The sequence below is a fragment of the Electrona antarctica genome (genome assembly GCF_951216825.1).
Source record: "Electrona antarctica genome assembly, chromosome: 23".
NCBI lineage: Eukaryota > Metazoa > Chordata > Actinopteri > Myctophiformes > Myctophidae > Electrona > Electrona antarctica.
This window is the reverse complement of record NC_136804.1, coordinates 11,166,123-11,191,907: the sequence shown is the minus strand read 5'-3', so window position 1 is coordinate 11,191,907 and position 25,785 is coordinate 11,166,123. Positions and strand designations below refer to the sequence as shown.

At 43.5% G+C, this 25,785-nt stretch overlaps 1 protein-coding gene across 3 annotated transcripts; it reads left to right on the top strand.

The window, feature by feature from the left end:
* Positions 1–520: 520 nt before the first annotated feature.
* mettl25 (methyltransferase like 25) lies at positions 521–25,548 on the top strand. 3 transcript variants are annotated; one of them, XM_079494235.1, is made up of 13 exons: positions 521–885; positions 1,395–1,571; positions 3,080–3,186; positions 4,177–4,378; positions 6,080–6,498; positions 7,773–7,923; positions 12,073–12,167; positions 13,034–13,063; positions 13,585–13,658; positions 19,802–19,895; positions 21,207–21,281; positions 22,682–22,753; positions 25,197–25,548. In XM_079494235.1, exons 1-13 carry the CDS (start codon positions 678–680, stop codon positions 25,329–25,331), a joined length of 1,839 nt encoding a protein of 612 aa, XP_079350361.1. In that variant the 5' UTR covers positions 521–677; the 3' UTR covers positions 25,332–25,548. The 3 variants fall into 3 exon arrangements, with proteins under 3 accessions (XP_079350361.1, XP_079350362.1, XP_079350360.1); XM_079494236.1 differs by having other exon boundaries at positions 6,077–6,498; positions 25,240–25,548; XM_079494234.1 differs by having other exon boundaries at positions 6,077–6,498.
* The last annotated feature ends 237 nt before the right edge of the window (positions 25,549–25,785 follow it).

Genomic DNA, 25,785 nt, shown 5'->3' with positions numbered 1-25,785 from the left:
CTCAGAAACTACAAATCATTTCAAAGTAAAAGGTTCTAGCATGTGTCTCCACAGTAAACTGAATTATAAAATGTGTGAATGGAGTTTCTAGGTGAAAGTGATTTTTTTGACATGCCAATATCTGCCATTGAGCCTCATTGTGAATTTCTCAAACTATGAAACATTTCAAAGATTCCTTTTCAGGCAAACATGTGGGGTTTCTAGGTGTAAGTAGGAATGGCCAGAAAGTATTTTTTACCACTCAGTAGGCGTTCCCGCATAACATCCGGGTATTTTCCAAAAAGATGTGGATGTCACAAAATATTTTCAATTGATGGGGGGGGGGGGGGGGGGGGGTCCTTAATTTTGTATATATCTTTAATACATACATTTTTCATATTGTAATGACTGAATGAAGCACAAAATACACTTTAGAAACAAGCCCAAAAAACCCTATCCCGTAACTAAAACATGGTCGCTTATAATAAGCGTACATGGCAACACTGATGCCTCCTCGTTGAAATGAATGCACTTCGGTACATCCAAGATGGCGTCCTCGACCTGCCAGGAAACAAATCATTGTGGCGTTATCATCTACTAACGTCTGGGGCGTCCAGGTCTAGTGTGTAGAAGACTGCGTTCACACGTCCTACGGTCCTTGTATGTTTCGTTTTATAGTTTTAGAGATATAAAGTAACATGGAATGTTCCCTTCGTGGCCTGGCTGACATTCAGCGACTCATAGACGAAGTGAAACGGTTCCTGTCCGCGACGCTAGGTGTCGCCAACGCGCATACGGTAGAGTTTTACACCCATGATGTGTGGAGTCAGTTCATGTCTGTACGACCAGAGGAGGTTCTGTCAGCCGTGAGTGACCACAAGGGGGCGCTAGAACACAACACAAACGGTAAATATCAATATCAGTCAGTCCAGTCATCATAAGTCCAGATACGGTAGTGTATTTACTCAGGTGTACAATTTTGAGTACCATTATTATTATAATTTCTGGTACTTTACACTTGTACTCTTATTTAATTTGACTACATTGCATATAATAATCAAGAAAAAATCATAAGGGAAATTTGACCCTGCAACACAGCATATAAAGTGTATATCTAGGCTATAAAATGTATATTTTATTTAATAAATGTATATAATTCAGTAATATACTATTTTCATTTTAATATAGCTGTCCTGCGTAGTGTTTTTTGAAGGGTCCCATTGACAATGAATGGAGAATTTTAGTCATGTGGACGAGCAAATCATTATTTTTGTCCTACAAAAAGATTAAATTCCCATTGTCTGAGCAAATAGACATGTTACGTCGAGGATGTACAATGATAAGAGCGCCCCTCACTTCACACAGGTGTGATTTTCTTAATATATATATATTTTTGGCATATTTTCATTCCACAGAGGTGTCCAACACTACCTATGGGTTCTGCCACACCACAAAGCGTCTGGTTGACGTTCAGGAGCTTCTGAAAGCAGCTGAGTCCCTCTCTCTGCCCGGCCTCAGAGTCTGCATGAGCAGAGATGGACTCCTGCAGACCCTCAGAGCGACCAACACAGTCTCACAACTCGCAGAGGAAGGTACAAGAAGAAGACTAATGCAGGGGTTCCCAAACCTTTTCACGTCAAGGACCCCCAAAATGATACTCATTAGCCTGCGGACCCCCATTTTAAAATATATGCCAAGGACCCCCATAAGAGAACATTTTTTACAGCTCTAGCAGTGATTTTCAACCATTTTCATTTCAAGGGCCTCCGGTTTGACCTGAATTAGGCTACAGTCCCCCATTTAATGGCATTTCTATCTCTGGGACCCCAATTTATATTGTAAAATCAAAGTTAATTTAACTCTGGTTCCATTTGTACGCTCTCTGAGTTACAGACCCATAAGGGTCCATTTGGTTCCTAATTATCATTTAGCTGGGGACCCCCTGGAACTCTCTCAAGGACCCCTAGGGGTCCCCGGACCCCACTTTGGGAACCACTGGACTAATGGACTGCACAAGGTTAATTGCCAAGCTGACAGTGAATGTATTGCTGTTTATCGGTGAGCTTGAGTGTGTATTCCATATGTCTGGCTGCACTGTAATGTTTATCTGTTGTGTTTATATTCAGGAGAGTGTGGAGTCAACAATTCAGACCGTTTAGAAATCTGAGGATACAGCAGTGATGAGATTCAAGATCCTATTGGTCAGCTAATGGCAGGGTGCATGCTGTGTCAGAGGTGGAGGTGGAGGGCTCTTAGGCCTCTTTTAGACGGCGACCATCTCCAGATAAAACGTCAAAGTCCCGTTGCGTTCTAATTTTTTATTGACCCTTTACACGAGAACGCTATAATGTCGCTAGGTGGCGGTAACGGGCTGCCAAATAGACCAGTCACCAACGTACAAGAAGAAGAACCCCTTCACGCAACCCTATCAGGGTTTTGCTTCCAGAACACAACGTGGTTGTGGCCGTCGCTCGCTGCCTAGCTGCTTTCTACTAACGCATCGAGGTGACAGACAGGCTGTCAGGCAGCCCAGAGCATGCAGGCAGTGCCACGCATGCCACGGGATGGTTATATATTTTATACATTAGGCTACATAAACGAAGGCTTGTTCAGGAACTCCATTATATCACATATGGCTCTGCATCAATGTAATAAACATATGCGCTGTGAGCCAACATGAGCCACGATGTCATAAGTTTTGCGGATTCACCGTTTTGCCTGTTTACACGGAGAAGGGATAAAACGGCGTTCTCAAAGATTTCCACTCTGGGAGGTGGTTTCACTTTGTTGCATTTTCACCTCCTGAAAACACTGTTCTCGTCTAAAGGGACCCCAGCAAACGATACTTCATTTTGCCGTTTTCTATGAACACCATTCTCGTGACAAGCACTTGAACCTGTAGGAGTTGAGACGTTCAATGTTGTTTGACTCGGTTCCACAGATAAATATTGTGAAAATAGATGATCTGCTATTTTTTGCCTCTTAGCCGATCTACAAGCTTTTAGATCTGCCAGAATATATTCGTCAATGGCAGTGAATGAGTTCCAGACCAGAGTAGCATTCTTTGGTGAAATATTAAACACACGGTTGACTTGACCAGGTGCCGTTCTGGAGCCAGATGAGTTCATGAACTCTAAGAAGTCCCATGAGGTCCAGTCCATGTCTGAGGTGGTGGCATGTCTGGCGCGGCGCTGCGGAGTAAACCAGGTAGAGAGACCAGCCAGATTATTCTACAAAGTGTGTCTGGAGGGTGGCCAGAGAGGCACCAGTGGGTCTTCTAACGCAGGGGTTCTCAACCCGTGGGTCGCGACCCCTCGGGGGGTCGCCAAATTATTTTAGGGGGTCCCCAAATTATTTTCACGGTTTTTCAAAAATAGCAGACCTACAAGCTCGTAGCGCGCCACTCGGTGGCGCACTATGAGCTTGTAGATCTGCTATTTTTCAATAGCTAAATTATAACAATGCTTAAAACACCAAAAGGGGTTCCCGCCCAAAATGGTTTAAGGTTATTGTAGCAGTCAATTTATATTGGGGGTCGGGAGGGGGCGGGGCGGGGGTCCCGAGACATTGCCAAAGCATTTCCGGGGGTCCCCGGCCAAAAACGTTGAGAATTGATTGATTGATTGAAATCTTTATTTGAATAAGCAATTTAAAACAATATAAACAGAAACGACAGAATAAGTACAAAATAATAACCCCTGTTCTAACGGTTAGAAGACCATATGTGCAATCCCATTAGAGCCTGGGTCGGTTAGAACCGTCCCAGGCTCTAATGGGATTACACATGAGTAGTATGAAAGTATAGATATTCATACTCCAGTTATTTGGTGATAACCAAGTTGACCACCGAAACGGTGGTTATAGTAAAAACAAGTGTTTGAGTGAGCGATGAGTCGCTTGACTCGCTTACCACCGCGGCTTACTATAGATTAGTACTTTTACTTTTGGTACTTTTAAAGTGAATTTTGATGCCAATACTTTTGTACTTTTACTCAAGTAGTTTCGATTCCAATACTTTTGTAGGCCTACTTTGACTCAAGTAGGCTACATTTTTAATTCTGGATATTTCCACCACTGAAGGGAATGACGTGTCTCTCTCTCTCTCTCTCTCTCTCTCTCTCTCTCTCTCTCTCTCTCTCTCTCTCTCTCTCTCTCTCTCTCTCTCTCTCTCTCTCTCTCTCTCTCTCTCTCTGTCAGGTGATCGACGTGGGCTCTGGGAAGGGCTACCTGTGCTCCTTCCTGTCTCTGCGGTACGGCCTCCACGTCTACGGCATCGACTCGTCCAGCAGCAACACGCACGGCGCCCAGGAGAGGAACCGGAAGCTCAGGAGGTTCTCCAGGGCCTACCAGAGACACAGCAGGGCGTCTGGAGTGAGTCGGAGCGAACCAACGGATTCAGGTCAGGATGCGTTACGTGTTTAATGAATTCCATTTTTTTATAGTGCTTTTCCTTTTTTTTACAATATTTATTTTATTTGGAAAAAGCAGTACAAAAACATCGTTTCTATGCATACATAGGACACAAGTGCAGTTCCCAGGATTTTTTTTTTTTCACCCCTCTTCCCTCCCTCCCCCCTCCAAGTGACTCCATCTCCAGTGTCTCTGTGTCCTTGCTTTCTTCAGGACTACATATGGCATCAGGTCAACACTTAACAGGGGCAAAGGACAATATTGCTTCAGAGTGTACATTTCAGGAGAAAAAGAAGAAAGAGTGGGCAGACAAAAAGAGTAATATAGTGCTTTTCCAAGTGCTCAAATCGCTTTACAATGGTTCATTCATTCATATATTGGGAGGTGAAGCGGCGAACAGTCGACGCCAGCATCCTCACTTCCCACATTCACACACCAATGGTGGCAAGCTCACACCGACCAACTCATTGGTCAGTGTTTGTTACTGTACTGTTACTGTAATGTGGATCCCTGTTACCTACTACGCTAGCAGCAGCTACTCCTCCTTGGAGTCCACACAGAAATAAATGGCATTACATAACATGAAAACATTTTTCATAACAGTATAAAAATGTTATTTAAAAACAAAATACAACCAAATGAAGTGAGGGGCACCTGGTATTGTTTGTTAAAGTGCTCTAAAAACAAACATTAAAAGTCCATTGACTTGGCTGCTACTCTGTTTAAAGTGCTCCAAAAACAAATATTAAAAAAGTCCATAGACTTGGCTACCAGATGACGCTATAGAGGGTATGCATGTGACATCATCATCATACCCAGAAGTTATGCTGGAACGCCTACTGAGTGGCAAAAAACTACTTTCTGGCCTTGTCCTATTTGATTGCATTAAATAACTTTAACACTAGGATGTCTGAAAAAAATGCACTACTACTATGACGGCTAACGGTCAGGCTGACCGGTGTTTTTCGTGCTATTTGATTGGCCATTCTCTCCCCCACTGTCTAATGATCTTCACACCTCTCTCTGCACCCGTTGACGGCTTGCCATTGTCTTCTAAATGTTACATTCCAACGAATTCAAGGCAGCAGTTTCAACTAGACAGGACAACTCAAGTTATTTTTTATTTCAGTTTACCAAACTATAATTATAGTGACGGTGTGAGCGCTATATTGAATACCCTTGCGCAGCAAACACTGTCCGACTAGTCAATAAAATAGGCTACCACACGTTATTGCCAGAGCCAGGCACATTGCTCAGACGAAATACGACATTAGTTATATATTGTCATTTTATATAGAGGGGGAAACATCGATGTAATTAATATATATTTGATTGATTGTGCCAAAAAAAGACCGCTCCGACGCGCTAGTGTTAAACAACATTAAATTCACTTGGTCACTCACTTTGCCACTCGATTTGCCACTCGATCTGCCATTCACGTTATGCATGCGCATACCCTCTATTCAGAAAGCCAAAAAGAATCTCAATTATATGGTGTAGTAAATCCTTGCATACATATAACTTCTTAATGATACCCCAACAACCATAGTTACAATTTCAGGTTTATATTCAGTCTGCACAGACCTAGAATCACTAAACAATTGTGCAGTATGTGTTAGCCGCAATCAAAAAGCAGATTCCACGAGATACTTCTTTCATTTATTTTTAAAATCTGTTTTTTTGGCAGAAGTAAGGATCGGAAGCAATGCCTCAGACACCGTTTTAGGCGTCTTGGAGCACAGCGTTAATCTGGAGCAAAACGCAGCCGAAGAGGAAATGGCATCGCCGGGGGGCGGGAAGCACAACGCGGCGGCATCGGCACCGATGGCCTCGTCAGAAGTCCACCCCGTGGCCGACGGGAACGCAGACCACAGCCAACCGTGCACAGAAACGGAGGACCCGTTCCTTAGCGGTCTGTCTGTGGACGCAGTCGAGGTCACCTCTCCCAGGGTGCACGAGCTGAGCGCCGCGGAGAGGGAGAGGAGGAAGAGGGAGAACTTGGAGAGGAAGGCTCAGAACCGACCCGACAGAGGCGGCATGCACTTCTCTCCGCTCACGTCCTACGTCACACCGCAAACGGAGCTGCGGGAGCTCATCAGCGAACTGGAGGTGAGAGCGTCCGAAAGTGTCCGACCCGATAAATTGAGGATAAACTACTAGAGCTGTTCCAATACCAATGCCAGAATGGGAAATCTGTCGATACTGCCTAAAATGCTGGTGTCGGTACCGGTGTGTATGCCAGTCTATGCTATTCTGATACCATGTAATTTATCACATGATGATATGCTATACAGCATATTACAGTCATCAATTATTAATTATTAATTATGAATGCTTCAGTTGATGTTGCACTACATTATAACTTTACTAACGTGTAGCTGCACTTTAACTAGTATTAATGGCATTTCTATTTATTCCTAGATATCAAGGATCCCCATAACTCTGAGAGTGAACCAGCGAACCAGTGGTCTAGATGTCAACATTAGCCTAAAATAAATCTGTCGGCACTCTGTGAAAAAAAAGGGCCACTGCTAACAGATATTTTGGGGGCTTTATGCCTTTACCGTACCTAACGGTAACTAAACTGCAGACACGGTGGAAATTCCATACTTTTGCATTCTGGTTTCTTGCATAGCACACTTCAGCAGTGGAAATAGCACATTGTCTCTGTCGGGTGGAAAACTCATGTCCAAAACCCTTACTTTTCAGGATTAAAATAGAAAAGTAGCAAAAGTAACAGATCCACAAGCTCGAAGCGCTTCACACTTGTAGACCTGCTACTTTTGATGCTTCTGTGTGACGCTGTATTAATTGCGACCGCAAATTGCGACCGAAAATTAAGGCTCGGCCCTAGTTGGGCCCTCATCAAACCCTGTACACTCAAGACATTGCTCCCGCTGCCACCCTTAGATCATCTCCATATATGGAGCTGACCTGTTCTGACATTCCATATGTTGATCTGACCTCATCAAACCCTGTACACTCTAGACACGCTCCATATATGGCCAGTACAGAATTCATTCCATATATACGGTATGTTGATCCATGCCAAAGAGCCAGCACTCGCCCAGCAGTCTGCTGTCACCCAGGCGGCCCTTTAGGGCGAGGTCGCTTCTCGCCCTCGGGCGTCTTACTGGTTGTATGATAGGGCCGTCAATTTACCAAAAAACACAAAAAGTTAAAATACGGAGATACGAGGTTTCTGCCCCGACAGCAACGATACATACATCTCCTAAGAATTCCACCAAGTGTCTTAAAATTACAGCTGTGGCCGGTACTGTTTTGCATTCTTGGACGTAGATTGTTTGCGGTTTTCACTGTGTAATCTGTGGCACCGGTCGCCGTCAATAACGCTCGTCACGGGTCATGTCTCCTCTGGCCAGGATGCGGTCATGGTTGGACTGCACACGTGTGGAGACCTGGCGGCCAGCACCCTGAGCATGTTTGTGGCCAAGCAGGAGCTGTCCTCCGTCTGCAGTGTGGGCTGCTGCTACCACCTGCTCACCGAGGAGCATGACCCTACTGCCACGCAGGGTAACCGCACACACACACACACACACACACACACTGCTGCTACCGCGTCATTCAAAACTGCAATACGGTTGCGCAAAGACCCGCCCCCGCCTGCCCCTGATTGGCCTACTGAACGTCCCCTGCTGTGACACACGCGGTTAGTTACCCTGCGTGGCAGTAGGGTCATGCTCCTCGGTGAGGAAGTGCCACGAAGGGGAACTTACCACACGCACGCACGCACGTCGCATGCACACACACACAAAATGAACACCGGCCTATTAGTAGAGCGACCTTTGTCATGTGGCGTTTGTTCACGCTGCCAGGGCCATGCGCCGTCGGAGCCAAGAGCCTCATCATGACATCATTGATGACATCATTGACAGCTGATTGAAAACACTCCAGGAGAGCTAATAGTCCCTTTGCATGCACCTCGTTCTAGTGCTGTTTTAAAGTCTGGGACGTATTTTAATGAATAAAATGTTATGTTAAGCTCTGTATTGGTAGAGCATGTTAATTTCTAATAGCATGTCTGTTCAGTAACAGCAGTCCCCCCATCTCTCCAGGTCTTTATTAAACAGAAAATGTATTTCAAGGTCAGGATAGTGAGGATACCAATTGTATCACATCAGGATGGAGAACTCATACAGGATACAGATTAAACAAGTGATGACACAAAGAAATGAGCAGACAAAATGGGGAACTGTTAAAATGAAGCTGATAAATGGGCACTCTCACCTACCTGAAAATGTATTTCCTGCTGGAGTGACAGGTGTACTCCTGTTACTGAATAATATAGTGCTTAAACCTTCTAACAAGAACCTTTTGAATATCACTTACCCTACCTTTAACAATAAAGTCATTTGAAACAGACTAGGTGCACCGCCATCTTTATTGTAATTTGGCCATTGTTGCAAGTTACTGTAGGGAGAGACCTAAAACCTCCAGATTGTAGCTTTAAAATAAAGAACAAAACTTTGTCCTTTCTATTTTCTCCCTTAGAATTTTTTTCCTCGATCCTCACTCTTAGTATTCTGGGATGCAGGCCAAAACTCCTGCGGTCGAGTATACCTTCACACACACACACACACACACACACACACACACACACGCGCGCACACGCACACGCACACACACACTTTTCTCCTCGATCCTCACTCTTAGTATTCTGGGATGCAGGCCAAAACTTCTGCGGTCGACTACCTTGCCCTAAAATGGGAACCAACTCTCCGAAAGAGCTGAAACGTTTAATTATTTATGAGGAGGAGAGAACATATGGTAACAATGCTATAGTTCTGTTTCATTTGTCAATTAAGGTACTCTCGCAGTACGTGACTATTTATCACACCCATTTGGGATTTGACATCCAGCTCACACCATCATGCACAATTGCACAGTGAAAAAGGTAGGGAAGTTATAAGTTTGCGCTCTAAGCTCAAGGCTTATTATAGAGGGCTGAAAACAGGTGTGAGGCCAGAATGAATGAATGAAAGAGTCGTTTCAAGGTCCATTATGTATTCGCCATTTGAGCCACAGACCACCATTTCGATGAGATTTTAGCCTCTCAGACCCAAGAGATTTTGTTGTCATAGGATTGTGTCCCACAATTCCATGCTGTATTGATGTGGTACCATTAGTAGATAACAGGCAAACGTTGATCAAAACGAACAATTCTCCTACAAGTAATGCAGATGCTTAACTCTTCGCTCTCAAGAGTTAAAGACCTATAAGGGTCCATTTGGTTTAATTTTACACTCAAGAGTTAAAGATCTCTAAGCTTCCATTTGGTTACAAACGCTCCATCATTTAGCTGCATGGGGACCACCTGGAACAGACGCAAGGGCCACTGGTTGAGAACCACTGCCATAAACATAAACAACAAAAAGACTGGCACACTGAAAGTTGAAAACTGAGGCTCTTTAGATGCAAAAATAATAATATATAACGGATAATAATAGTCCTTTACTTATAAAAGTGCAAAACCATGTTGATGTTCTGAGGAGCGAAACGGTGTAACTTTTTGCACTTTTGTTACTAATGGACAATGTTTTTTTGCAAAGAGCCTCCGTTTTCATATTTCAGTGTGCTAGCCTTTTTGCTGTTTATGGACTTTCAATTAGTAACAGTGACAGCGCAGAATTCAGCTCATAAAGGAGCCACCGCTTCTCCTAATAAACACCATGTTTTAGGAGTTTGGACTTGACGTGTGTTTGGTCGGTCGCACGCAAAGCACATTCAAAACACTCGTCTTTATGAGCAGTGTGGACAGGAAGTGGGCAGGTCGATGTTCTTGCTTTGGCCACTGCAGACATGCACCCTAGCAGTGCGTAAACACCTCCGTGATACTGTAAACCTAGTGGTTTCATGTCTAGGACCCCACATGCTGTAGAGCGCCGAAGTTTGACATCACTGCTGCTAGAGGGCGCTATGCCCTTGGGTCAGGGGGAGGTATTTTTTGTATTGGAATCCCCATAAACAAATCTTAGATCGTGTCATATTTAAAGAACTGTGTTCCAGAAATAATCCTATATCTAATAATATACCTAATAATCTAATATCTAATAATGCAACCTATCTGCAAAAAAAGTGGGAGGAAAAAAAAGATAAAAGCTGTTCTTGAGAGATTAGAAATAAACCAACCACCCCAGCGATTTCACTCATAGGCCTATGGATATGAAGCATCTACTGACGATGTAAAATACTAATTCACCCAAAGAGTAAGAAAATACTTTTATCCAAACACAGACATTATCAAATGTAACTCAATATCATAAACGACACAGAGTCACACAGCACCTGACAAAATCGCCGGAGTGGTTTGTTTATTTTTGGATCAAAGTTCTTATTATGACGTGATGTGAAATGTGCCTATATGGGAATTCCAACACAAACAATAGCGCCGTGACTAGTGGGAGTGACGTCAGGACTTTGGTACTCTATGAGTCTCTGTGAAAAGAAGTAGCATAAGAACCACTAGCCTTCAAGCTGAGGAACAGCCTGTTGGAAGGAAATGTATCTGCTAGCCATGTGCCAAGCAGAAGGAGAGCTGATCAGACAGCGCTAGTCTGTCCAGAGTTGTTTTGAAGGGCCTCAATTGGCGCCTTGCGTGGGATGAATGCTTCACTTGATTGCGTCCCGTAAACTAACATCCAGTGTGTGTTTGTGTGCGTGCGTGCGTGTGTGTGTGTATGGGGGGGGGGGGGGGGTACTACAGTATGTGGTCGTTGAGGGAGGTCTACAGTAGATTGATTATGATGCCTTAGTCTATGAATTAATGAGCAGATGATTCTGTATCTAAACAATGTTGGGGGAAAAAGCTGATTATTATATCTCTGCTGCTGTCGGCCAGATGTCCAAAATATTAACTTTTCAGAAAATGAAAACAAAAAAAAACATGTTTTTAGACACTGCCTCGTCAAAGTTGGTATGGTGATGACTTCATACATCGTCAGATACTTGAATGTATCATCACTTTACCCAAATACAAAATACGGCTCAATAATAATACAACTTTATTTGTATAGCACCTTTCATGACATGAAATGCAGCTCAAAGTGCTTTACAGAGCAATGGAGAAAAAAAGAAAAGAAAAGCAAGGCATAAACATTAAAAAACAAGAACAGTAATGCAATACAGTGAGGACATGAATAACAAAAAATTAAAAGATCAATTAAAAGCAAGAGTGTAGAAGTGGGTCTTGAGCTGTGCTTTAAAAATGTCTACAGAGGCTGCCTGTCGAAGGTACAGTGGGAGTTTGTTCCACTCCGTCGGCCCGTAGAAGCAAAAAGCTGCTTCCCCGTATTCTTTGTTGCCATTTTTTTAGGCAAAGCGAGCAGGCCAGCAGTGGAAGACCTTAGGGGGCGGTTTGGGACATATTTAGGCAGGCAGTCATGTCAAGTAGAGTTAGGCTTTTTTCCGCCTGACTTTGTCATTCTAATCAACGATGGACAAGACAACTATCTCCAGTTAGGTGGTTTGAACGATAGTTTGAGGATCCATTGGCGTTAGGAGGTTAACGTACACAGATTAGCTGCTTTCTGCTCGACAGCGACAATATTTGTCTTTGTCTTTGTGTGCGTGCGTGCGTGCGTGCGTGCGTGCGTGCGTGCGTGCGTGCGTGCGTGCGTGCGTGCGTGCGTGCGTGCGTGCGTGCGTGCGTCATGTCCTCATCAGATGGTGTCAGCAGTGTGTATGGCTTCCCGATGAGTCAGTACCTCAGGGAGCAGTCCTGGTTCTGTGGCAGAAACGCCAGGATGTCAGCATGCTTGGTGAGAACACTGTGTACACCATCAGCTGATTCAATGAACAATGGTATAGCTCAGGGGTTCTCAACGTTTTTGTCCGGGGACCCCCGGAAATGCTTTGGCAATGTCTCGGGACCCCCGCCCCGCCCCCTCCCGACCCCCAATATAAATTGACTGCTACAATAACCTTAAACCATTTTGGGCGGGAACCCCTTTTGGTGTTTTAAGCATTGTTATAATTTAGCTATTGAAAAATAGCAGATCTACAAGCTCATAGCGCGCCACCGAGTGGCGCGCTACGAGCTTGTAGGTCTGCTATTTTTGAAAAATCGTGAAAATATATATATATTTTTTTGAAAATAATTTGGGGACCCCCTAAAATATTTTGGCGACCCCCCGAGGGGTCGCGACCCACGGGTTGAGAACCCCTGGTATAGCTGATTCTACTTATAACAAGGCCTCAATGCATCTTTAACCCATTTAGACCTGAGGCCGATTCTACAAATGTCTTCTAACAAACGAAACAAACGAAAAACTGAAACGTGTTGCTATCAGTGGTGCTCAAATGTTTTCATGTCAAGGACCCCCAGAATTATATGTATTTGGCCGCCGACCCCCATCTGGAAATATGGTATTCCAGGGACGACTTGAGTTAAAAAATATTTGTTTTAAAAAATATGTATTTCAAAGATTTTCAAATATGTTCACGATTAAAAGAAAATAGCAGTGATGCGCTATGAGCTTGTATATCTCCTATTTATGAATAGCCAACCAATGTGCTATAGATAGCTAAAATCTACAGCAGCCAATATTTGTATACAATAAAAAGCACTTGATTACTCTTGGTTGTTGTGTGTTGGTAAATTATTTTCCCTTTTCCTGAAACACAGGCTTTGGAGAGAGTATCAGTTGGCCAAGGGGTGAGTACAGTAATACGTCCATGCCTCCCATCATCAATTATATGCATACATCATCGACATTCAAAAATAAATAACACGCAACCTGCAACTTTATAGCAGAAGAAGCCCAAAGTTGCTTATAATAAGGCAGCAGACATGGCACAACTCTGACGTTTTCCTCATGTTCATCTTAGATTTACTGTATAATACATACAGTATAGATTTGCTGTGTATACAGTATGCACACAGTCGTATATACTGTCCATTAATTTCTCCTAGGCTGTGATCGACTAAAGTGTATTTATTTGAAATGTAGCCGGCCTCGTACAGGGCTCTAAGCCAAAGCTGATACGTGAAACCAGTGACCATTAGTTATGGAATGTGTATAAATATTCATGCAATCATGAGCTACAGTAGATTGATTACATGTTGCACAACGACTGCAGTGCACACATATCTCTGAATAACAAGGTACTAATAATGTCTCTTTAAAATGTAATTTAAATGTATTTAACAATTGACACATTTGTTATTTTTTGCAGATTCAGATGGAGTCCTTGTTCTACAGAGCAGTTCTTCATGTTATTCTAAGGGACCATTATGGAAGCCATAAAAGGTAACGGGATTATTTTGTGGAAAGACGGGAGACAATACATTCTGAACCGAACCAGTATCTTTTACTAGGGCCTTCAAATAGAGCGTCGCAGTCCCGCCTCCTACCCTGGACCAGGAAATGAAACCCAATGCATTTTCCTCATAGACATTTCTTAAAGTATTTATTTAAAGACGGTTACACCGCGGACAAAGCCAACTCGAGTTGTGACAACTCATGACAACACAAACAATATTTTGGACCAAACAAATAATTAGAAAGAAGAAAAAAACGGCAGGTTACAACACTTTTTTTGTTGTTTTTCTTCTTTGTAATTATTTGTTTGGTCCAAAATATTGTTTGTGTTGTCATGAGTTGTCACGACTCGAGTTGGCTTTGTCCGCGGCGTAACCGTCTTTAAATAAATACTTTAAGAAATGTCTGAGGAAAATGCATTGGGTTTAATTTCCTGGTCCAGGGTAGGAGGCGGGACTGCGACGCTCTATAGAGAACCTTTCTAACAGACGGAAGGCAATTGACCTTTTTACCAATAAAATAATATTAAAGTGTGTACAGTCACTTTAAAACCTCATTTTGTTTACCCAGACAGCGCTGGTTGGCAGGTATCGATACACTTTTAGACACTTTCGCCTCTTGTCTAAACATGTCATGGTAACGCGTACTCAACAAGCTTGTTATCGGAATGGTTTCGGGTATCGTTTATCGAGCTCCATCCCTACACATTCCAGGTTTGATTCCTGGCTCCGCCTGGCTATTATGTCGAAGTGTCCTTGAGCAAGACACTGGACAACCGAACTGCTCCCGGTGGTTTGTGACTTGCACAACGTGTCCTCCCCATAGAGTATATAAAAGGATAGAGACTGAACTGGCGCGAAGCTCCGCCCCCCCAGCTATTCATGTCAGTGGAAGTTGCTCAGTGGCGTTTTGAAGCACCCGGAAGACTGCCGGAAGTACCGTCTCAGAACGTCTACTTCCGCATTTGACCACCAAATTTTGGTGGTCAAATGCGGAAGTGCAACCGAGCGCTCAATATTAAAGCCCAGCTGCACGGGGTTTCCCGGTCATGAATCCACGGGTCCGCCTGTAGTCCCTCCTCCTACCACTAGGGAGGAGAGCTTCAACGTTGAATAGCCTCACTGGCCCCTTGGTCCTCCCCCATCGGTGTGTGAATGTGAAGTACATTCATTGTAAAGCGTTTTTCGAGAACAGCGCTATATAAATGCAGTACATTACGATGCCAGTATCTGGAAAGCTGTACTACAACTTTTTAGCACCATCAGTCCCATCATCCTGAAAATGTGTTGCCAACATTGGTGAATAGACTGTCTGTCTGGTGTCTAGTGGGAGGACGGGGGACGGGGGGGGAATATTTCCAGACAGAGCCTGCCTGGGCTGAGGTTGCGCTGGCGCTCAATTTGCACGACACGCTTCGGCCTCACATCTGTGCTGATTGAAGATATCATCAGCATACATCTGGGGGGGAGCATTAGCACAGGGCCGGTCATGTGACGATGTGCTTTGTTGTGCGTTGGATGTCAACACCCAAAAGATTGTTCAAGCCCCACGATGATGTCTCTGGGACTGTTGTTGTTCCAGAGCTGAAGCATGACCGAAGCCTGTGTCTCAGGGAGGAAGGTTGTGTACTGGATAGATAGATACCCATGCATGGAGGTTAGTTACACATGGCTGACTTTATTCCATGACATCTTACAAGTTGGACACCGTGATCACAATGGTCCGGTCTTTAATTAACACCAGAGGCACTCCAGTACCTGTTTCATACTGTAGATACCAGTTTATTTTCTTTCCGATTTCGATACCCGCAACTTGCGTATCGGTCAATATCGCGAGTACCGATCCGATGCCATGCCAGCGTGTAATTTACCCTTACACTGTCTGTCTGACACTGTACAAATGCAACAGTACAAACGGGTCCATTTGGTTCCATTTGTACACTCAGAGTTATGGCTTGAAATGAGCACAAAAAGGTTTGAGAACCACTGATCTAGGAATCAATTTAAATGCCATTAGTGCAACTATAAATTATAGTAAGGTAAAATAATAATGTAAATAGTACACAGTTAGGTTATAAAACAGTCGTGCAACATCAACTGAAGCATTCCAATTTAAAAAAAAAAAAAATCATTACTGTAAATTACATTTACAATTACGTGGTATCTTAATAGCATAGACAAGCCATACTGAGCGATACATAGTGTATACCAGAATTTTAGGCAGTATCGGTATCGGCTGCTGGAACAACCCTAGTGCTTCATCACGTTACTCTGCCATGAATCTGAGAATCCCATCGTCAAATATTCGGGAAAACAGCGACCCCCAACAGTCTGTCTTGAGAGACTACTCTGCAACTATCATAGAGACAAAGATGTTTGTATTTCGGGGCAAGAGCACAGAGACCAACGGTAGGCTGAACACACGTTGTGCACAGCTTTTAACAGAAAGATTGCAGCCACGTCACGTGGCATTCATTCATTCAGCCTTTGCCTATAATGGAGAGCTACAGTACACATAATATGTGTCAGCATACAGTATATTATACCAGGGGTTCTCAACGTTTTTGGCCGGGGACCCCCGGAAATGCTTTGGCAATGTCTCGGGACCCCCGCCCCGCCCCCTCCCGACCCCCAATATAAATTGACTGCTACAATAACCTTAAACCATTTTGGGCGGGAACCCCTTTTGGTGTTTTAAGCATTGTTATAATTTAGCTATTTAAAAATAGCAGATCTACAAGCTCATAGCGCGCCACCGAGCGCTACGAGCTTGTAGGTCTGCTATTTTTGAAAAATCGTGAAAATAAAATTTAAAAAAACATCTTTTTTTATTATTTTTTTTTTTGGAAAATATTTTGGGGACCCCCCAAAATAATTTGGCGACCCCCCGAGGGGTCGCGACCCACGGGTTGAGAACCCCTGTATTATACTGCAGGTTACAACACTTTTTTTGTTGTTTTTCTTCTTTGTAATTATTTGTTTGGTCCAAAATATTGTTTGTGTTGTCATGAGTTGTCACGACTCGAGTTGGCTTTGTCCGCAGCGTAACCGTCTTTAAATAAATACTTTAAGAAATGTCTGAGGAAAATGCATTGGGTTTAATTTCCTGGTCCAGGGTAGGAGGCGGGACTGCAACGCTCTATACAGAACCTTTCTAACAGACGGAAGGCAATTGACCTTTTTACCAATAAAATAATATTAAAGTGTGTACAGTCACTTTAAAACCTCATTTTGTTTACCCAGACAGCGCTGGTTGGCAGGTATCGATACACTTTTAGACACTTTCGCCTCTTGTCTAAACATGTCATGGTAACGCGTACTCAACAAGCTTGTTATCGGAATGGTTTCGGGTATCGTTTATCGAGCTCCATCCCTACACATTCCAGGTTTGATTCCTGGCTCCGCCTGGCTATTATGTCGAAGTGTCCTTGAGCAAGACACTGGACAACCGAACTGCTCCCGGTGGTTTGTGACTTGCACAACGTGTCCTCCCCATAGAGTATATAAAAGGATAGAGACTGAACTGGCGCGAAGCTCCGCCCCCCCAGCTATTCATGTCAGTGGAAGTTGCTCAGTGGCGTTTTGAAGCACCCGGAAGACTGCCGGAAGTACCGTCTCAGAACGTCTACTTCCGCATTTGACCACCAAATTTTGGTGGTCAAATGCGGAAGTGCAACCGAGCGCTCAATATTAAAGCCCAGCTGCACGGGGTTTCCCGGTCATGAATCCACGGGTCCGCCTGTAGTCCCTCCTCCTACCACTAGGGAGGAGAGCTTCAACGTTGAATAGCCTCACTGGCCCCTTGGTCCTCCCCCATCGGTGTGTGAATGTGAAGTACATTCATTGTAAAGCGTTTTTCGAGAACAGCGCTATATAAATGCAGTACATTACGATGCCAGTATCTGGAAAGCTGTACTACAACTTTTTAGCACCATCAGTCCCATCATCCTGAAAATGTGTTGCCAACATTGGTGAATAGACTGTCTGTCTGGTGTCTAGTGGGAGGACGGGGGACGGGGGGGGAATATTTCCAGACAGAGCCTGCCTGGGCTGAGGTTGCGCTGGCGCTCAATTTGCACGACACGCTTCGGCCTCACATCTGTGCTGATTGAAGATATCATCAGCATACATCTGGGGGGGAGCATTAGCACAGGGCCGGTCATGTGACGATGTGCTTTGTTGTGCGTTGGATGTCAACACCCAAAAGATTGTTCAAGCCCCACGATGATGTCTCTGGGACTGTTGTTGTTCCAGAGCTGAAGCATGACCGAAGCCTGTGTCTCAGGGAGGAAGGTTGTGTACTGGATAGATAGATACCCATGCATGGAGGTTAGTTACACATGGCTGACTTTATTCCATGACATCTTACAAGTTGGACACCGTGATCACAATGGTCCGGTCTTTAATTAACACCAGAGGCACTCCAGTACCTGTTTCATACTGTAGATACCAGTTTATTTTCTTTCCGATTTCGATACCCGCAACTTGCGTATCGGTCAATATCGCGAGTACCGATCCGATGCCATACCAGCGTGTAATTTACCCTTACACTGTCTGTCTGACACTGTACAAATGCAACAGTACAAACGGGTCCATTTGGTTCCATTTGTACACTCAGAGTTATGGCTTGAAATGAGCACAAAAAGGTTTGAGAACCACTGATCTAGGAATCAATTTAAATCCCATTAGTGCAACTATAAATTATAGTAAGGTAAAATAATAATGTAAATAGTACACAGTTAGGTTATAAAACAGTCGTGCAACATCAACTGAAGCATTCCAATTAAAAAAAAAGAAATTACATTTACAATTACGTGGTATCTTAATAGCATAGACAAGCCATACTTATACACTTATACATAGTGTATACCAGAATTTTAGGCAGTATCGGTATCGGCTGCTGGAACAACCCTAGTGCTTCATCACGTTACTCTGCCATGAATCTGAGAATCCCATCGTCAAATATTCGGGAAAACAGCGACCCCCAACAGTCTGTCTTGAGAGACTACTCTGCAACTATCATAGAGACAAAGATGTTTGTATTTCGGGGCAAGAGCACAGAGACCAACGGTAGGCTGAACACACGTTGTGCACAGCTTTTAACAGAAAGATTGCAGCCACGTCACGTGGCATTCATTCATTCAGCCTTTGCCTATAATGGAGAGCTACAGTACACATATACTGTATGCTGACGAGGGGGGGGAGAAGGACCGGAATGTCAGTGATCTGTATGGGAAATTAAAACCAGCGCTTGAGCCCAAAGTGTCCAATGTGTATACCAGGGGTTCTCAACGTTTTTGGCCGGGGACCCCCGAAAATGCTTTGGCAACGTCTCGGGACCCCCGCCCCGCCCCCTCCCGACCCCCAATATAAATTGACTGCTACAATAACCTTAAACCATTTTGGGCGGGAACCCCTTTTGGTGTTTTAAGCATTGTTATTATATTATATTAATTTAGCTATTTAAAAATAGCAGATCTACAAGCTCATAGCGCGCCACCGAGTGGCGCGCTACGAGCTTGTAGGTCTGCTATTTTTGAAAAATCGTGAAAATAAAATTTAAAAAAAAAATCATTTTTTTTTTTTTTTTGGAAAATAATTTGGGGACCCCCCAAACTAATTTGGCGACCCCCCGAGGGGTCGCGACCCACGGGTTGAGAACCCCTGCAGTAACTGTATGTGCTGTTGCATCATGCATGGTGGGAGATTGTGTCATCATCTTTGGAGAATACGACACACCCAAAAACCTGTACATCTTAGAAACGTAAATCCCAGTCTGGAGACGTAACGAAAGCCAGCAGCTATGCAGTATGGCCGGCAGCCATGACAACCAACAGCAACATAAAAATGTAGGGTTTTAAAAAATAAATAAATAACACCATCGTTGGAGTCATGACACTCACAGGCATGAAACTGTGAGACCACATGAAAACTAGAAAATGTTGTGGATCCTGATGCAACATAAACGGTCAGTCAGTCGTCTATAACCTAACTTGTGTGTGCGTGTGTGTGCGTGTGTGTGTATGTGTATGTGTATGTGTGTGTGTGTGTGTGTGTGTGTGTGTGTGTGTGTGTGTGTGTGTGTGTGTGTGTGTGTGTGTGTGTGTGTGTGTGTGTTGCGTGCCTCCACAGTGAGAAGCGGGTGGGGAACGTCTACTCCAAGGCCACATCTTTTGTAGACTACGTTCAAAGAGCTCTACACAGACTAGAGCTGGACGGGTCAAAGGTCAGGACCAGTAGCACCTTCCTTAATCGACAGGAAAAATACAGTTACCACTTTTTCGATATTCAAAAAAGTGGTGGTAAAGTCCTGTAATCCATAGTGTGGCATTTGTACGTTTATTTTTCCATTAACCCAATCTATGCAGAACCCGCAATTCCTCTGGTTTATTGCTTGTACCCTTGTGTGCCAAACGGGAAATCTCAGGTTTCTTTAATGTCATTTAATCCAGAATTTATAGTATTTTATTTACCTTTCATTATCTGTTTTTAGCATCCGTGGCTAGCCATGGTGTATATCCAAAATCATCCTCGTACACGCGCACACACGCGATCTAAAGCATCTTTACGGGTTCAGTTTGAGATAATGGACTACATGTATGTTTACAGCTTAATAAAACTTTAATCCGACCTTGTGCGTAGAAAAACAATGTTTACATCTTGAGATGACGCTGTGGACTGAAGCTCTGTGCACCACACAATCATTTCCGATTCAACTAGGCTCAATGAGCAGGCATTAAAGAGGGCCTTTCTATTGCAGTTTTCTGGCAACTGGACAACTGGTCTGAGTTTAGCCACCAGGTGGCGGCATCGGTTAAGAGTCACGTTGGTCTAAAAGGAACCAAATGTTTCCATTTGTACACTCTCAGGGCAGTATTATGCGTGTCTTAAGTACCAGGTCTTATTACTTAACTTAAGACCTGGAGGCGTGATCAATGCCATTTGGCTATTCTGAGTGGCCAAACAGCATTGACCACGCCTCCAGGTCTTAAGTTAAGTAATAAGACCTGGTACTTAAGACACGCATAATACTGCCCTTAGTGTTAAGGGGGTCTTTGTAAATAAAACATCTGACAACCACTACTACTAGTACTCCTAATATGCCATATTGTCATGATGTATACGTGTATTGTGATTAAAATAGGAACATTATGTGTAAAAAAAATCAGCCATGGCTTGCTTTTCTAAAACGGTTACAAATAAGGCAACATGGAAATCGTAGACAGATCCCAATTAAAACAGTTCTTAATAAAGAAAGTAGTTCCCGCCTACCAGGAAGAGAAACGTCCTCCTGGCTGAAACAGATCACGCACCTGGCTGTGATTGATGTAAACTAATCTAAGGGGAAGATTATAGTCTCTTTTAGTACGTCTACTAATCGGAAACCAGCCAATCAGAATCAAGGGATGGAACTGTTTTAGACTGCATATGAACCAGATTCTGCTGGTGTTGGATTAGAAACACTGAAGTCAGCTGTGTTTTTACTACTAAGCCCATGTATTTACCTTTACACCCCTCCCGCTGTCTCTCTCTCTAGCTTTGTGACAGTGACATTCAGGATTACTATGACAGATACACACCAAGAATGGCTGAGATGCACGCTTTTAATATGGTGAGTGTTCCCAGTGTTATGTTACTGCTGTCTGTGAATGAAAAACCATGAATAGACAATGGCCCGGTTTCCCAAAAGAAAAAAGGTGTAAAAGGTATGGTGTTGCACATGCTCAGATGCCCTCTAGGCCGCACACGCAATGGTAGGCCTGAGGCCTGAGGCCTAACCATACACCATGTTCCTTTGGGAAACCGGGCCAGTTTAGGTCATCATTATTCTGTGGTGAAAATGGTTATTAAATTGCACTTAACCTGGGTTTAGATTTACGCAGCAGCTACAATAACTTGTAATGAGCTCTACTTTGTATAAACTGCTTTTCTCCGCTTGATATGTTTAATACGATCGAATTGCAGGTCATTAGAAGAGATTATTAAAGCCAGCCGTGTAGGAATACAGGAGTGATCATCAGAGTGTATTAGAAATAAAGTGATCAGTGGAATTCAGCTCAGACCACTAATTGTGGTGTTAAAATGTACTTCATGGACTGAAAGTGTAGACCACCCACTACTAGGGCTGCACGATATGGCCAAAATGTCATATGTCGGTTATTTATGCCCAAAAAATTATTGCGATAATCAAAATATGCTTAAAACTTAACCCTTAGACTCCCGTTGACGGAATTGATGGATTTAATCAATAAATCCAGACCTACCGTTGACGGAATTGACGGGCTGTCAATCGGGAGCCTAATCGGGACCTTAATGTAGCAAAATTTAGCATTTTTTGGCTAATTTGGCTAACGTGAAATGAAATGAAATGAAATGAAATGAAATGAAATCTATATTTACCCAGGGTATCTGGGCTAAGCTCAAGAACTTGTTTCCAGCCAGGCCCTGCTCATAGAACACATTTCATCGTAGTGGTTGATGCCTTGTTCAAGGGCATTTCAGAAATCCGCGCGTGCATGGTCGATCACGCACGCGCATGATTGCGCATGCATCGCTGCGTAAAATGCGATGTTTTGGGCTTGATTAGAGCTTAATTTGACTTAGTTATGAAAAAGACGATGATAGCTTAGCATTCCGGACATCTTTCATTGTGGCACACTAGCAAAGCTACTACCGGATATTTTGATCCTAACCGGATGTGGTCATCGTTCACTCGCTCCTTTTGGTCAGAGTCGGCACAATGGTGACGTTACCGCCACCATCAGGTCTGATTGTCCCAATACTATAGTCTTGCCCCGTCAGAATGAGATATAGTGTGTAAATCGCGGATTTTTCTTTTGGCATTAAAATGATGAATTAAAAATATGAATATATGTCACAAAAGGGCTTTTTGGGGGAGTGGCAGCCCAAGGGTTTTAAGAAAGGTGTGCGGACATCCTGATCCTACCTTCTTTCTGTTAAATAGCATTCTGCTCATACTGTCTTTCCTCCGTCTCGTGTTTTCTTGTACAGCTGAAGGTGAGACTGGCTCCCTGCATCGAAGGTTTAATTATTCTGGATCGTCTCTGCTACCTGAAAGAGCAGGTGATTATTAGTGTGGTCACATTAGGGTTATTAGCGTGTGTGTGTGTGTGTGTGTGTGTCCATGCGTGCCGCGTGCGTGCGTGTACATACAGGTATAGTATATCCATGTGTGTGATAGAGAGGAAGAGAAAGGTAGTGCATGTTGTAGAAAGACGGTGTGTGCATTGTGGACCGATGTACTGAAGTCCTAATCTCTCAAGACAGATCCAAAACTCTGTGGCTGAATCTGTCGGTTACACCGTGTAAACTGTAGAGTTAGGAATGTTAGGAATCAATGTAAACAAACGACGCGTGCGGCCGGAATTAAGTGGAGCGCTAAGAAGTAGAGTGAACGGCTAAGATCTGGTCTGGAAGTGGGTGGTGCCCCCAGAGGAAAATTTTAAAAATAATAATAATAATTGTCGATGAGTTCCCAGGTTGCCGAAGTCCTGACATCACTGGCTCATCCCCTGGGTCACTTAGGGCCGATTCATACTCCTATTTTAGAGCCGAATAAAAGTCGGTTCGGCTCTGTAGAGCCTACAATGTGACGTAATTTGAGGTTCGGGGGGGGGGAGTATGAATCGGCCCTTACTCCCTCGACATTTATTCAGATGAGGGTCGGCGGCCAATTACATATAATTTTTGGGTCCTTGACATGAAATAGTTTGAGAACCACTGAAAACTGTCATGATTTAGAAGGGTTTTTTTTTTTTATCGGCCAAATTATGTCAGATTTATTAAAGGTCAGTGGCGTGAGAATAGAAGTCCTGTGTACAAAAGTATTGGCATCAAAATATACTTAAAGTATCAAAGGTAAAAGCAGAATGTCCCATTTCACATTACAAATGTATGAAAGATCTTTTGAAAATAGCCGATCTATAATCTGCTATTTTCAAATAGCCGAAATGTATAGAGGCTAGAGCTTAAGTAGTTAATGTATGTTTGGTAATACAAATATAAATCTACAATCTAGTAAAGTTTTCAAATAATTGTAGTGGATTAAGAAGTAGGCTACAATATTTGCATCTTCGATGTATTGGAGTAGAAGTAAAAGTATTGAAAATTGGAAATACGTAAGTAAGTAAGTAAAAACGTACTCGGAAGTGTACTTAAGTAGAATAAATGATGCGAAGCCTGCGGAGCTAGTTCAGGCAGGCAACTCGTGAGCGTGCCTACCTGATCAGGTGACTAGTCTCATGCACTCTTTACCCGATCAGCGCGGCTATTAAATCTGCCTACCTGCTCATTCCTGGCTTCTCTCCTGCAAATCCCACCGCCTCCCCAGCATCCACCTGTATACAGGCTCTGAGTATGCACCCCGTTTTATTCATTCCCTGTAATTCTACTTGGCTTATAATTTAACTAAAATGTTAATGTTACAGGGAATGAACAGAGCCCTGACGCCAATCTATGCTTCATATATCTATGCTCAATTATGCTCAATAAATATATATTCTAAATTCACTCTTAAGAGTTGTCTGACTGAAGTGCAGTACTTGAGTAAATGTACTTAGGTACTAGTTACTTTATATTAAGGTTTAGATTTGGGCTCCGTTGGTTAAAAACGTTCAACCTTTGAAGTCACAGTGAGATTATACGACACTTCCCTCTTTCACACAACGCACTGACTTAGTTCTCAGTGATTTGCTTGCACAGAGCGTTGAAGGGAATTTGAAAGCAGTTTCTCTCGATGACGAACTTGTGAACATGAGGGGGGGGGGGGGGGGGGGGGATTGGGTCTTAGTGTGGGGAGAAGGGGGGGGGGGGGGCATGAAGCACCATATTGGTTTTATTATTCAGACCATCTTGAGTGTTGGTGTCGGTGAAACTACAGTTGACAAGGAATTGAACACGCTATGCTAGGTGCAGCGGCCAAACATAACAAGCTAATCTGTATAGGCTGATTGATTGTGATGATGAGATATGTAAGAGCTGCTGGCTTTGATGTTCTTGATTACATGTGATTATATTGTATATGAAATGGACTTCCTCAATAAGGATATTATGAAATGAAACACGTGAATGTCATTGGTTAGCCTGTGAGACATGTCTCTGGAGGGGGATGACGTCTGCATGCGACCGTGCGACTGTAAAAATGAAATGTATATAAAGTAATGTGTGTATAATGTGATAAATGACGTGGGATCGGAATGGCATATAGACGGCCTTACTCACTGATACCAGCAATTCAGGTAGTATCGGCAGCTCTTCCGACTGGCATCGGCATCGGAACAACTCTAGTGCTGCAGACCAAGCAGCGGGAGAAACAATGTTTTGAGTGTGTGTGTGTGTGTGTGTGTGTGTGTGTGTGTGTGTGTGTGTGTGTGTGTGTGTGTGTGTGTGTGTGTGTGTGTGTGTGTGTGTGTGTGTGTGTGTGTGTGTGTGTGTGTGTGTGTGTGTGTGTGTGTGTGTGTGTGTGTGTGTGTGTGTGTGTGTGTGTGCGTGTCTCTCTCTCTCACAGGAGGACATTGGATTCTCTGCGGTGGTGCAACTCTTTGACCCAGTGCTGTCTCCGAGGTGTTATGCCGTGGTCGGTGTGAAACGTCCCTGTCCCAGTGGAACAACTGCACAGCAAGCAGTGAACCCCTTATTATGAAGAGCACTTTATAGACTACAAAGTTCATCTGTGGCGTTATAATCCCGTGCTGTTAGATTTATTTTTATTTTGTATTATAGTGGATCATTTCATTATCTATGTCAGTTTGGTTTGGATCCAGATCCAACATTGAGGAGTCGGACTCCGGAACCTTTTTTTAATCACACTGTCAGAGCTGGTATGTGGACTTCACGTCTGCTGTACAATTACGATACTGGTGGTTTTAATCCATTGAGACCTGGAACGCATCCATGTCACGTTAGCGTTTAACCACATTAACCATTAACCCATTTTGGGGCGGGAACCCCTTTTGGTGTTTTAAACATTGTTATAATTTAGCTATTGAAAAATAGCAGATCTACAAGCTCATAGCGCGCCACCGAGTGGCACGCTATGAACTTGTAGATCTGCTATTTTTGAAAAATCGTTAAAATGTGCCTCAAATCTTTCCGAA

What these genes read in the sequence shown, in the direction of transcription:
- mettl25 (XM_079494234.1), top strand. Translation starts at nt 678, where the DNA reads ATGGAATGTTCCCTTCGTGGCCTGGCTGACATTCAGCGACTCATAGAC. An exon ending in CCAGGATGTCAGCATGCTTG is followed by an intron (nt 12,168 to 13,033) that starts GTGAGAACACTG and finishes CCTGAAACACAG; the next exon opens with GCTTTGGAGAGAGTATCAGT. An exon ending in GAGTATCAGTTGGCCAAGGG is followed by an intron (nt 13,064 to 13,584) that starts GTGAGTACAGTA and finishes TATTTTTTGCAG; the next exon opens with ATTCAGATGGAGTCCTTGTT.